The sequence below is a fragment of the Elephas maximus genome, chromosome 9, assembly GCF_024166365.1.
Source record: "Elephas maximus indicus isolate mEleMax1 chromosome 9, mEleMax1 primary haplotype, whole genome shotgun sequence".
Classification (NCBI taxonomy): domain Eukaryota; kingdom Metazoa; phylum Chordata; class Mammalia; order Proboscidea; family Elephantidae; genus Elephas; species Elephas maximus.
In genome coordinates, this window is record NC_064827.1 from 61,891,272 (window position 1) to 61,905,232 (window position 13,961).

General features: G+C 38.4%; 1 protein-coding gene across 3 annotated transcripts in view; it reads left to right on the forward strand.

The window, feature by feature from the left end:
- Positions 1 to 13,694, forward strand: part of KIAA1958 (KIAA1958 ortholog) — a 164,143-nt gene extending 150,449 nt beyond the window's left edge. Inside the window, exon 4 of one of the 3 annotated variants that reach the window (XM_049895619.1) lies at positions 13,196 to 13,694. In XM_049895619.1, coding sequence (XP_049751576.1) covers positions 13,196 to 13,336 — 141 coding nt within the window. In that variant the 3' untranslated portion in view covers positions 13,337 to 13,694. Of the gene's footprint in view, positions 1 to 2,579; positions 5,276 to 13,195 lie in introns of those variants that run through there. The other 2 variants (XM_049895622.1, XM_049895618.1) reach the window with 2 other exon arrangements.
- The last annotated feature ends 267 nt before the right edge of the window (positions 13,695 to 13,961 follow it).

A 13,961-nucleotide genomic window follows, 5' to 3' on the forward strand; every position in this document is an offset into this window, starting at 1 on the left:
GGGCTAATGGACACGAAAATATAGAGTGGAGGGAAGGAGTGTGCTTTCTCATTGGGGGAGAGCAACTAGGAGTATACAGCAAGGTGTATATAAATTTTTGTAGGAGAGACTGACTTGATTTGTAAACTTTCACTTAAAGCACAATAAAAATTAAAAAAATATATATTTCTTCAGACTGAATCATCCTTACATTCTGCAAAAATCCCTCCTTGTCTTGATATAGTAGTGTTTTACTACAGTCCTGAATTTGACTTTGTTTTACGTGGTACCATGTTAATTGAAATTAGTGCATATCAGAGCCATGTCCTCACTTGGAACTGTTCTAATGTGTATGTGTTTCAGTTAGCAGGGTACTGTGCAAAATGAAGACTGCCTGTCTTTTACTTAGGGAAGCTCACATTTATATTCATATACTTTGGTTTTTGGTGTGATATTGATCAGATTCTGGTTATAAATTAATGAAGAACCTTTTTGTCTTTTTCCTACACCCTAGAAGTATTTAAAAGGAGCTTTGGTGGCACACATGGTTAAGCACTTGGCTGCTAACCCCAAGGCTCGCAGTTTGAGCCCACCCAGTGGCTCTGCGGGAGAAAGACTTGGTGATCTGCTTCCATTAAGCTTACAGCCAAGAAAACCCTATGGGGGCAGTTCTACTATGTCACATGGGGTCACTGTGAGTTGGAATACTAGACACCCAACAGTAACAACAAAAGTGTTTAAATGAAAAAAAAAAAAAGCATGGGTTGGAATCTCCTAGGCACCCAATAGTAAGAGTAACAACAAAAGTGTTTAAATGCCAAAGAAAATTAGACTCCTTAAATGCTTATTAGAAAGCACCCTTAAAGCCATCTCTTTAGGAGCAGTACATCTTTGACAATCATTTCACTATCTTTTCTTTTTGGGGGCTATTCAGATCTTTTGCCTCTTATTGAATCAACTTTGGTGATTTATATTTGGCTAGAAAATTGTTCAGGTTATCCAGATTTTTATATTAATATGTATAAAGTATATAGCATTTTTCATATTCTTTATATTTTCTGTAGTTAGAATCTTTCTTATTCCTAATGTTTAAATGTATAATTCCTTTGCTCCTCTTCCTTGCTCTTGCTTTCTCTTTCTTTCAGACCTGCTAGAAGTTTGCTAACTTTATAGGTCTTTTCAAAGATTACATATTTTCATTTTTTACCTATCCCAATTTGTATTTTTCTAGTAGATTAATTTTATGTTTTTATATTTATTGATTCACTTTCCTTTTTTTTAAATTTCGTTTGTTTTCTAGCTTTTTAGTTGAATTATCAGTTTGCTCATTTTCAATAAAGTTTTCTACCAAAGTCATTCAAAACTGAGATGTTAATCTCAGTTAGCAGTGTCTCATACATTTTGATAAGTGATATTTTCAGATTGGCTCATTTAAAAAATTTTATTGTGTAAAATATATATAACAAAAAATTTGCCCTTTTAGCCATTCTTAAATGTTAATTTAGTGGCATTAATTACATTCACTGTGTTGTACACCGTCACCACTATTCATTTCCTAAAGTTTTCCATCACACAGTTTGGCTCATTTTTTATCTATAATTTATTTTTTCTCTTTGACGCAAAGGTTATTTGAAGAATGAACGTTACCTATAAAGTTTCTATTTCATGAACATTTTTATATTGTGACTTTATTTTTGTCTTAGAATGTGTTTTCAGCCTAAATAGACTATGAACAAAGTCTGGTTTCCTCTTCCTAGCTTCATCTTGAAAATAAAGCCTTTTACCAGCCAGACTTCTTTCTCCTCTTACTACACCCAGATAAAGGAGGTCTCTCTAATTGTCATTATAATGACTAATTTTTCATATCCTTTGAGCTAATGTCGATATTAAAACCTCATAGCCAGAGATATTTCAAGTCCTTTCCAGATAAATTCAAATAAAAACTCAAGCAGCATTAACTTGCTATGCAAAATGGATATATCAGTTATCTTCCCCTACAGCACCATTCATGTTTAGTAACAGTATTACCAAATAGGTTGTTCAGATTCCAAGGAAATTAATGCAACAGTGAGTCAGAGTTTGATAAGTTTAATTCAGTAATTCTGTAGAGAGGATAGTTGAATTTTTTTGGAGGGAGAGAAACGATATGCTAAAAAGAAGAAAGAACCTTCCAGAGAGGAATAGTAAAAGTTACAAAGGCCAATGGTAATAATAATTTATATATATTTTTTTCTTTTCCACACACATATGTGTGTTTGCTCGTCACTGTTTACAAGCCTTTTCACATCCACTATTTTATTTAAGCATTAAAACAATCCTTCGAGAAAGTACTGATTGTGTCCCATTTTGCAGATTGAAACACTGAGGTTTAAAGAGAAAGTGGAATGAAATACAGATCCCAGATCTCCCAGCTTAAAGTCAACTGTTTTTTCCACTCCATAAAAAAAAAAAAATTTTTTTTTTATCATGCTAAGGGGTCCCCTCTAGACACCACAAAAGATCTGGTCCACAATACAGCCCCTGGTGAGCATTAGGAGAAAGAAGGAGGGGTCTGGCTGGGTGTCCTCAAATGTATAACCTCAGTGTTTGTCTCATTTGAGATCCCTGCAGCAAAGTTGAATGAGCTGCTCGAGAACTTTTATGTCACCGTTAAGAAGAGTGACGGTTCAGACTTCCTGGCCACCTCGCTCCATGCCATTCGCCGAGGCCTGGACCGCATCTTGAAGAATGCAGGTGTGGGCTTTTCCATCACCAGCAGCACCTTCAGTTCTTCCACCAAGAAACTCAAGGAGAAGCTGTGGGTTCTGAGTAAGGCAGGGATGTCAGGTGCCCGTTCTCGCAACATCGTCTACTTCTCCCTTTCAGATGAGGAGGAGATGTGGCAGGCAGGCTGTCTGGGGGATGACAGCCCCATCACGCTCTTGTCCACTGTGGTCAAATACAATAGCCAATACCTGAACATGCGGACGCTGCAGGAGCATGCAGACCTGATGTATGGCGACATTGAGCTGCTCAAAGACTCCCAAAACGAGCCCTACTTTGCCCGGACAGACAGCGTAAAGCGGGAGAGTCGGAGCAGTTCCACAAGAGTGTGTCATGGGAAGATCTACCATGAGCATTCCAGGGGACACAAACAGTGCCCTTACTGCCTCCTCTACAAGTACATGTATATACACCGGCCACCCACCCAAATGGAGGCCAAGTCCCCCTTCTACCTTACCGCCAGGAAGGAGGCCACAGACACGGGCAGTGTGTGGTATGAGGAGCAGAGAATGGGTCTGCGGTCTTTGCGGGGAATTGTCCCAAATTTAGCCAAGAAGGTCAAGCTGGAAAACTGTGAGAACTTCACCTTTGTCTCATTTACTCAGGTCTCCAGGAGGCTTGGATCCCACAGCTGCAGCCAGTGAGTCTTCCCTGGTTCCAAGCCACTGTCCTGCTTACCTGATAAGTGAGAGGCCACTCAGGAGGCCAAGGCCAGGGTCAGCAGCAACCCAGAGCACCAAGGAGGCAGGGGATGACTAACTTCATGGTTAGGTGGTCTCCGTTGCTGTGGCCTGCTGTTCCTTTGACTTTGGATTTGTTTTCTAAGTGAAAGTAAATGAGTCTGAATAATTAGAATGTTTTATCCAATTGTTACCTTTCTGAAATTATAGAGTCTAACACAGTGTATATTGCTACAGACACAAGAGTAAGGAAATTCATTTTATCTAGTGCCTTTTTAGCACAGGTTTTCTCAAAAAAAAAGAAAAAAAAAGAAAACTGGCTAAGTAGTCATTTAAAAAAAAAAAATCCCAGTAGCCTAGTAGCTTTAGAATGTTATGGAGAATATACACTTTGTCGAATTACACTCAAAATAGGGAAGTAGAAAGAGCAGCAGACATATTAACTATTTCCAGAAGAAAAATTGCACTTGACACTCCTCAGTTTTTGTTGATGAAGAACTTGGTTCTGCAAAGCAAGCAGCCTTCTGTGATGAAAGGTCCTGGAGCTACACTCAGTCATGCAGTTAGGGAGGCAGGGGCTGCTTGGATTGTTCTCGGCCCTAGGAGAAACTCGGTCTGTGCTCTCAATGGAGACAGTTTCATGAAAGAAGATTAATGCACAGAAATAGTGTGTATGAGAACAAGGTTTCCAGTGAACTACCGTATTTTTATGCAAATAAAGAACACCTTCTACATTTGTTTGCCAGCTGCGCCCTCTCCCCACAAAGTATTTTTATAAACGTGCTATGCTAATTTTTTTACAGCAACATGTTAAAAAAAATTGGCATAGCAGTGCTTATGAAAATATGTCACAGTGGTGTTGGGGAGTGGCGATTGGCAAACAAACATAGAAGGCTTCCATTATTTTCATAAAAATATGATAGGTGGTTTTTACCGGTAAGGAATTTCCAGTAGTGAAAGGACCTTGGAAAAGCAATCTGTGATCAAAATGTGAAAACCTGAAGCAGAAGTGCCTATGTTTTTTTCCTCAGCACCACGTGGAAGCTGTTTTCATTTGAACTTTTTTTTAGGTTTTAAAAATCTGTTCTTTGTGTCATACAGTTATTCTGTCAGCACATAACATTGCATCTGTAAAGCAACTAAAGGTAACCTTCAGACTTAACCAGGAAAATCTGACAAAACAAGGCTGCAAAGAAATCAGAGCCCAAAATGTGTTTATTAAAGAGCTTTGAAATATTTTTGTCCAAGCATGACTTAAGCCACAATAGATGTCACCATTTTAGGCTGGCATCAATGCTTGGGACACAATGATTTCGGCAGCCTGCCAGGTAAGCAAACTTAGCAAAAGGACAGAGTTGTAAAATCAGGGCATGATGATGGCTTACTAATGCAGTTTGAAACCATTGCACTCAGGTAACATTCACCCTGACCATGCGTTATTTACATGTCGGCAGAACTTTCTAATTTTAACTGTTCTGGCTGCAACAGTAAGTGAAAAAGGAGCCCAAAGAGTGTGGATTAACAGTAATACTTTCTAGGTATCTTTATTTTGTACTTGAGGAAAGATTGCTATAACTTTATCCCACGACATTCCTGTGTATGCTTTCTAATCCCAAATTAAAATTCCAATACCAATTCAGCTTGCAGAAGTTCTCAAATCAGTCCTATTTCTTTTTCAAATAGATATTTTAGTTTTTAATTGTTCTTAAAAATCATTACTGGGCATTGAAATATGTTAACACTTGTTTTGCCAGCAGACACAGCCAATGCTGCCTTAAGGTTTAATGTTGTTCCATTTTTAGTAACTGCACATTTATAATTTTCTTTACTAGTTAACCACCCCGGAGTATAGATTAATTTTGATTTGTCTCCGTCTATATATAAATAACACATAATATTTAATTATGGGTATGTGACTTGATACCACATACTGTTCTGGTTTCCTACAGTGATTTTGGGGTTTTGCTTAAAAAGAGACAGACACTAATCATTAGGTACAGTTTCCTTCAGTTTGCTAAACACCCAAAGGGTATTTTGTTTGTGGAAAGCAGATGGTCATTTTTCTGGTCAGCTCTGTACTGAAACAAATATAATCTGTGTGAGCTATTGGGCAGAGCCTGCTACCTAATTAAATAAAAACTCCATTTTTGTTTTAAGTGGATTCAATGAGCATTTTCAAGAAGAAATTGCCATTTGGAATTACTGGGATAGTTTCAGATTTTAACATCTCCAAAAGTAGCAATAACTGATCCAGAGGCTATAACCTATCCACTGATGCTGACTTCTCATCAGCTGAATAACCATCTCTGCCTCAAACGCATTGCTTATCCCTTATTTGATGTACTATAAATCCTCAGAGTTCTAAAGTGAATGATTATGCCGAGATAATAAAAAATCAGGAGAGTGAATCTTTAGTGAAAACTTGAAGGAATGAAAGAATTGTATTTCATCATCCTAAATGCTGTTCATTAATTACATGCCTCCTTGGGGAATGGAGTGAGGAAGAGAATATATTTATCGAGTGCTATTCTGTGCCATAAATTGTACTAGGTGCTCTCTGTATTATGTATTTGTGTGTATATGTGTATCTGTGTATACACACACATTAGATCTATGTGGTAAAACCTGGTAAACCTGCTGAAATGGAGAAGCATCCTTCTGTGTACATGGCCATGGCCTTCCTCAAAGGATCTTGCAGGAGGCAATGGGGGCATAGAGTTCTAGCTGGTGTTCAGCTAAGGCAGCTGTTCTGTCTTTCAAGCCGGCTCTAAATCATATCCACTGGTGACTCCATGATTTTCTGCTCTTGGCCTAAATCAAAAGAAAGGAGAATCACAAGAGAAGAGAGGGGGGAAATTAAGAGTGTTTCCTCCACTCACCTTTGGTTTTCTGGGCTCAGAAATGGGATTGAATATCAATTTGCAAGCTCACCTGGGCCCAAGATGCCTCTGGGCTCTGCAGCTTAGGAATATGGTACTGTGTGTGTTAGAAGACCCATGAAGTCCTGGGGGCAAGCTCCCGTGCACAGCACCTTCTGCACCTGCTCCATTGTGAGCCCTGTTTTCTGGGTACTCTTCTCCCCAGAACGTAGCAGGCTCCGCTTTGGAAGTTCATTCTCACAGATATGATAGGGCATCAACTTAAAGGATACTATTCAATTTAAATATAAAGAGTTCAGCACAGTGTGGACACATGGAAAGCATGCAATAAATGTTAGCTATTTTACCTGTAACTTTTGGTAATATTATTAATGATTATTATCCAACTAATATACATTGGACCATCTGTTTCTTCCATTATGGAGATTCTGTCTCCCTTAAACTGCTGAACTTGAAGAGGAAACCTGAGAATCTGGTTAACACATCTACGCCCACAAATTCTACCTCCAACACAGCCAAACCCTGATACCTCAGATAACAGCAGAAACAAGTGAAGGAAGAACGGAGAAGCCTTCAGAGGCTTTATGAGAAAGTTTTCCATTGTTCAGTGTATTTGCTGAGGAACATTATGGAAGTTCCTAACCAAAGTCATGAAAGAAATCATCTTCTTGTTCTCGTGGCATTTTCCAGCTTTCCTTGAGCTTTATGCTGTATTGCTGTGCCTGATAAATGGTGTTTATGAAAGTGTGGAATTTTGCTTTTCTTTGTGTTTCGGTGGAACCTTATTAAAAGTGCTAAGCACTACTCTCCTCTGTCAGCATGTTCGTAGACATGATGTTTGCAAGAATCTGAACAAGATCCTTCTTTAGAAGTTGAAGCCTCTTGTTGTAGTGGAAAGATGACTAGACTAGGAGCTCCTTCACTACAAACTTGGGCAAATTCTTGTCTCGCTTTCCTCGGTTATATAGTGGGATCATTTGAATGGATCATCTCCAAAGTGAACAATGTTAAACTTCTGTGACTCCCCAAGATCATAGAGTTAGGAAGTGGCAGAGCTAGGATTCAAAATTCCTCAACTCCCGGTTTCATGCTTCTTACTATACTGGGATGTCTGTTGAGGAATAAGATTTTTCTTGGATATTCAGGTTCTACAACTTCTAAGATTATTTTTCTATCTCTAGGGGGCAGAATGTTGTTTCTCAGTTTAGGCTAACACTGGCCAGATTGTTGCTACTTAAATAAATAAGTTTTCAGAAACAGAATTTTTAGATCTTATCAAATATGCATCTCTTTGTTGCTTTCATTAAGTTTGGCTTGCTAAAAATGTTTAATCCAGTAATCAGCTACTTTAGGCATCAGTGGATACAAACAATGAAGACCTCAAAGAAGAGTTACCCCCATTTGGTCTAGGTGAACTTCAATTTATAGACTAAGTTAAGGCTCATACACATTTAGAACCCACTAACAGACAGCCTTGAACAAAAGAATACATTAAAAGTTTCAAATTTGTATATATCTTCCAATGCTTTTGCTTTTGGAATGAATTTCTAATCTCTCTAAAAAAAAATAATGTTTGGCAGTGTTCTTAGGTAAAGATCTTTGTTGTGTTTTCCTGTATAAATTAATCACCTCAATTAAAACATATGTCTGGGGAGGGATTGGTGGTGAGCTGGGGCTGAGCTCTCTTTCTGAGAGAAGAGGAGGCTATGTGGGATAATACTTAAACTAATTCATCTCTGAAAGTTCCTACTAATATTCTGACCTCACAAGATTTTTCAAAACTCCTTCAAGGGAGGCAGCCCATCCTTTGGGGAAAAAATTGTCTATTATTATTATTTATAGTTCTTTATAGTCCAGGAAATCCAGAGAAGCTCCCCATGTCTAGATGTTGATCACGATCAGTTTGTTATACTCCACTAAGGTGCTTTATTATTCATCTAACGCAGCTCATGTAGAAGTTAATCATTCCAAGAAACATTAGGACCAAAAATAAAAACAAAAGAACCAACCAAACATTGGATCACGTATAGATGTATATTGCTTCTATTACTACTAACAGCAAATAGATATATTCCTCTCCTGTTGAGATGAGGATTAAAAAAAAAACCAAACCCACTCCCATGGCGTCAATTCCGACTCATAGCGATCCTATAGGTCAGAATAGAACTGCCCTGTGGAGTTCCCAAGGAGTGCCTGGTGGATTCAAACTGCCGACCTTTTGGTTAGTGGCCGTAGCTCTTAACCACTACACCACTAAAAAAAATAGGGTTCCTAAATATTTTATGGTTAATATGACTGATTTGCTTATCTTGCATTTAACTGTCGTTATTGTCACATCTACTAACTTGTTCAAATAAAACTTTCTGGAAGGTTCAGATTTGACTAACTATGATAAGCGCTTTCTCAAAGTTGCCTCATATTCTCATTTCGTTCTCACAACAGCTCTGCAAGGTAGGTCTTATTAATTATTCCCATTTTACTTATTGAGAAATCAAGGCTCAGAGAAGTTATGTAAACTTCCAGTTGTCTCGCCCAGCTCATAATTTGGATAATTTAAGTTTGAACCCAGGTCTTCTGACTCCAAATCCAGTGCTCAGTCCATTGGACCAAACGGCGTCCTTCAGGCCCATAGTTGCCCATTTATCACAGAACTTTTTTAAAAATTAAAAATGGTTCCTATTTGTTTGAGACATTGTTCCATTTCTTGAGCCATTCCATGTCACACCTTATGTGTACTCTTTTACTGATTGGTCACTTTGTATAATTTAATAGTTCCCGGAGAGCCTGGTGGTTTTCTATGAAACAGCAGAACATTTTCTGCCTACTGAGAACCACCTGCCTTTATCCAATAAATAATTCATGTTGCCTATTATTTAAAGAACAGATTGTCATGCCAATTGATTCTAATAAAAGTCAATGTTTATAAACTACACCTGTTTTGACATTGAGATCATCAATTTAAATGTAAAATACATCCTAGCCTATGTCCAAATTATATGCTTGGATTTTTACTTTTGCTTTTTAATTTTGGTGACAGAGGATTTATAATCTTTAGGCTAACACACTTCTATAGCAAAATATGCTTCATTAGTCATTTGTTTTCCATCCTTCTTTCCTTTATCAGAGAATGTTTATTTTCTGTTTTGAGACTTAAAAAAAAAAATAATGCATAGCATATACATATTAACATATAGCTGCACCATGAAGTGAGAAGGTCCTATATCCCACCCTTTCTTCCTCCCCACCCCACCTCATTCTACATTTAGTCCAAGACTCTAAATCCTAGGGCTAAAACACGGGCAGAAAGCAAAAAGGAACTATTAGAGGCATAGTGCACTCCGAGGGAAAAAAAAGTCCTTTAGGTGAGAACAGAAACAAAAAAATAACCTGGTAGCAGAACACAAAAAATATTGTAAATTTTCATGTATGGTGTTGGTTCAGAGATCCAAAACCAGGCAGTAAAAAAAGGCAGTAGGAAGGAAAAAAATGCCACTTAAATAGAAAACTGGTAAACTAGAAATTCGGCTTGCAAATATGTACATCACTATACCATGGATCTGTATATCTGGATTTGGCACACACTCAAATGAACAGGTAGCATAATCAAGGGCAAATACAGGGTCTGGGAAGAACGGGTGACACTTAAGGATGACTATAGAGGAAAAGCCCAAATGGTGTAGTGGTTAAGAGCTCAGCTGCTAACCAAAAACTTGGCAGTTCAAATCTACCAGCAGCTCCTTTGAAACACTATGGGGCAGTTCTGCTCTGTCCTATTGGGTTGCTATGAGTCGGACTCAACTTGATGGCAATGGGTTTGGTTTGGGTTTTTAGAGAAAAAAGCAAAATGGAGCACATAAAAAATGTGACCTAACCAAGGAAAAGGAACAGTTTTAGAAAACTGTTGAAAATGAAAGTGATCTACTGCAGGAAACAGAAGAAAATGTTAGGGGTCTCTTTGGCATAACTGAAAGAACACAAGACACTGCTTTTATGCAACAATCGTAAGTTATCTTAAGATGGGAAAAGGCTACGAAAAAAGGCAGTAGGATAAAATGGAAAAGAAGATAAATTAGAAGGGTTTCAAGGAATGTAAAGATACTGTATAAGGGCAGATTTTAAATCCACATTAGAAACAAAAAAGAACAATATCAATGCTTTTTAAAAAATCAAATCAATATGAAGAATAAACTTGAGGTTTTCAGAAGGAACAAGAGATGAAAATGATGGGGAAAGATAAGCTTGCTTTAAAAAAACTTTTGCTTAACATCATAATTTCAAGGGACTTTGGGATACTAAACATCAGATCACTAGCCACTAGAAGAAGGATGTGTGTGCTTTTAAGTAGACAATTGGGCTAGAAGCCACATAGCTAAAAAACAACCAAAGCTCTCTCATGAATGGGCTAAACCAATACAAGATGATGTACTTAAATATATTTGCCACACCACAGCATTGTGTTCCTTCATTTATTTCACTGGAATAATACATGATCATTATAGTATAAATAGAAAATTCAGACACATCTTTTACAAATAAAATTTAAATTGCTCTCAATTTTCCCCGTTACCATTTAAAATACTGTGTCCTGAAAGAGTCCTGTTGCTTCCAAGTATGAAAAGGCCACGGGTCCTTTGCCTTTATTTTGTTAGACTCCATTTCATGTGCTTCTCCACTCTCCTCAAACTCAGAACTCACCACCGGCACAAAATTAGAAAATTACAGTATATATGCCTGTATTTTAAAAACAGATCAGAAGAAAAACAAAACTTGTCTTAGGATACAAATGCAAGAAAAGTTCAGTTTCAACAGCAGGAACCTGGCCTCAGGCATTGAGTTGCTTTCCTTAGCTATACTTCAAGTTTTATGAAACTATGCTTAAATCCAGAGATTAAGGGGGTAAAAGCAGTTTAAAAAAATGAATTACTTCTGGAGTCTACAGTGTCATAGAGCTAATGCTGGGTTGTTTGGTTTTCATTTGCTTGCACTGGAAGGACTTGAAAACACACAAGAATGCAGAGTATCATTGGCCTCAAGGCCGAGTTCTTCCCCCCCCGAAAAAAAAAATTTTTTTTTTTTTTTTTCAGTGTAAAAATCTGTGCCCCAAGTTGTTTTGGCAATTTAAACCCTAAATTAAATTTTCGACAACACTAGCATGTTTGCTTTAAATTTAGCAATAGAATAGTTAATGGGTTGCTTTGCATTTGCTTAGTTTTTCATCCTGAAGCAGAGCAAACCTCTTCCAGATGGAGAGACTCTGTCCAAGTATAGCCTTTCCCAGGGTCTCCTCTTCCTTAGCCGTGTCTGACAAAACCAAAAAAAAAAACATTGCTGTCTAGTTGATCTCGACTCATAGCGACCCGATAGGACAGAGTAGAACTGCCCCATAGGGTTTCCAAGGCTGTAATCTTTTCAGAAGCAGACTGCCACATCTTTCTCCCACAGAGTGGCTGGTGGGTTTGAACCACCGACTTTTTGGTTAGCAGCCGCATCTGTTCGTTTTAACCACCTACATAAGAAATGCCATCCTTTTATTTAAAAACTAAATATTTTCTATGTGGCTGTATTTTCCAAATGACAGCAACAAAATGGTGTCCTAATGTTCTCACTGTTTTGGGGTGTATATTTTTTAATGTAGGGAAGGATACCCATTATTTCTTAACACTGGAAACATTCTGAATGACGTAGGACATGATCAGCAACTTGAGTGACTTTATTGTACCATTTCCAACTTTTCCTGGCTTCCTCCAGTGTTGCCTGCCCACGCGCACACACTTATGTGCTCATGGGAGTGCATGAGCAGGAGCGCATGAGTGAAATCTATTTTCTGTCAGAGTGTCAGTGCTGAAGAAATCTTGTTCACCTAGTCCAGCCCCCCATTGATAGTGTCTAGTAGAGTCTGTTAACAGTTTGCAATGTGTTCTGAGGTTTTTTTTTTTTAATTGTTGTTATTGTTGTGTGTTTGGCTTATGCACATGCAGCTTGACTGTTTAATCCAGATTTTCGAAAATAAAAAAATTAATCTATATTTTATGTCTGTTTTATTAAAGTGACTTAGATATAATGGGCAGTATTATGGTTTTTTATTGTTTTCTATTTTAGTATCGCATTCCTGAAAGTAATGTTTTCCTTTGTATTTTGCTATGTTATGGCATTATGAGCAGTTCCATACCCATATTCTGTGGCTTCTAAGCTCATGCTCTGAGTGAAATAGTTGTTCTGACTGGCTCTCCCTCTGGTCCTCTGACTCAGATTTGCTGCACTGGACAGGCTGAGAGCCCATCTGGAAAGCTCCCATGGTGGTTGTATATTGACCATTGTATACATGCCTTTAATTAATGTCGTATTTCTGCTCTTTGAATTACCATTCATGGCTTTTGGAGAGTATATTTAATCCTAAAAAACTTTTAAGAGTAGAAATTTACTCCTTTACGTAAACAACAGCTAACGTCATTCTTAAGAAATAAGTTTCTGAACATTTCTGCAAGAGTATAACGGTAGTAATGCTAAAGAGAAGAGATGTTTAATTGAGAATTATTGACCTGAGGCAAACCGGCTCCCTTCCCATTGTTCTACTAGCGCAATGACTTTTTAAATTTTAGACTCCTGGATCAGCTAAAAATTTCATGAAAGCTATGGGCCATTTCCCAGGAAAATGCATGCATGCGTGCAGTAGCACACGTACAGAAACCCGAGTTTAAATTCTGCTCTAGTTACATTTTTAGAAATAGTTGTCTCTTTGAGATCCATCACAGGGCACTTAAGGATTCGCTTCAGAATCATCCAGAGTGGAGGTTCGATGATATACAGTTGGCCTAGAATTGATAATGGTTAAGACTTGGCAGCAGGGGTTCATTATACTCTATTCTTTTGCATATGTTTTAAATTTTTCACCAGGAAGAGTTAAAAACAAACAAACCAAACCGTGGTACTAGAGATTCCACAACCCTCCTCACCAACCTCCTGGAATCACAGAAGCTACAAACCGAAGGGAAGGACCCGAGGAGAGAGGAGAGCCATGCTGGCAAACACAGATGAGACCCTCCAGATACTACCCGAGGGAGATTCTCAGGTGGGAATGCTGGGTTGCAGCAGTGGCGGCAAGAGCCAGTGAAATCTGAGTTATTACTGTTAACGCGACCTTACTCGTACCTACCAGATGGTGACGCCTGGAAACGCATCATGTTCTCTCCCTTTAATGCAGAAATTAGATCTGTGGAAATCTTGGGGGCTGATTCCATGCAGCCTTAAGAGAGTTATAGTTAACGACGTACAGATTGAGATGTGATCTGATCATGCTAAAAGTACTGTGAAGATCAGTAAAGCACAGAGCCTTTTCCTCCTTAAGTTGCTATGGAAGGCGTGTGCTACTAAAACCTTGAAAGAAGGAGAGAACAGGCAGGCAAGCACCAACAAGGGGGATGGGGCGTAGGGTAGGACACATCGGGGTCTTGGGAAGCCTGGCACCTGCCCACTCTCACCTCTGTGTCAGTCGTTATTGACCAGGCCTAGGGAGTTTCTCATGACTAATATGTTCTGGCTTACTCCAGTCTGCTCCATCTCCTTGTCTTTGCCCTCTCCCAGTCTGAAACCTGAAACTCCAGAAGATGTGTCTCTCATTTCCTTCCCAATATATTTCCTTTTCATCTTTCTTGTTTTATTC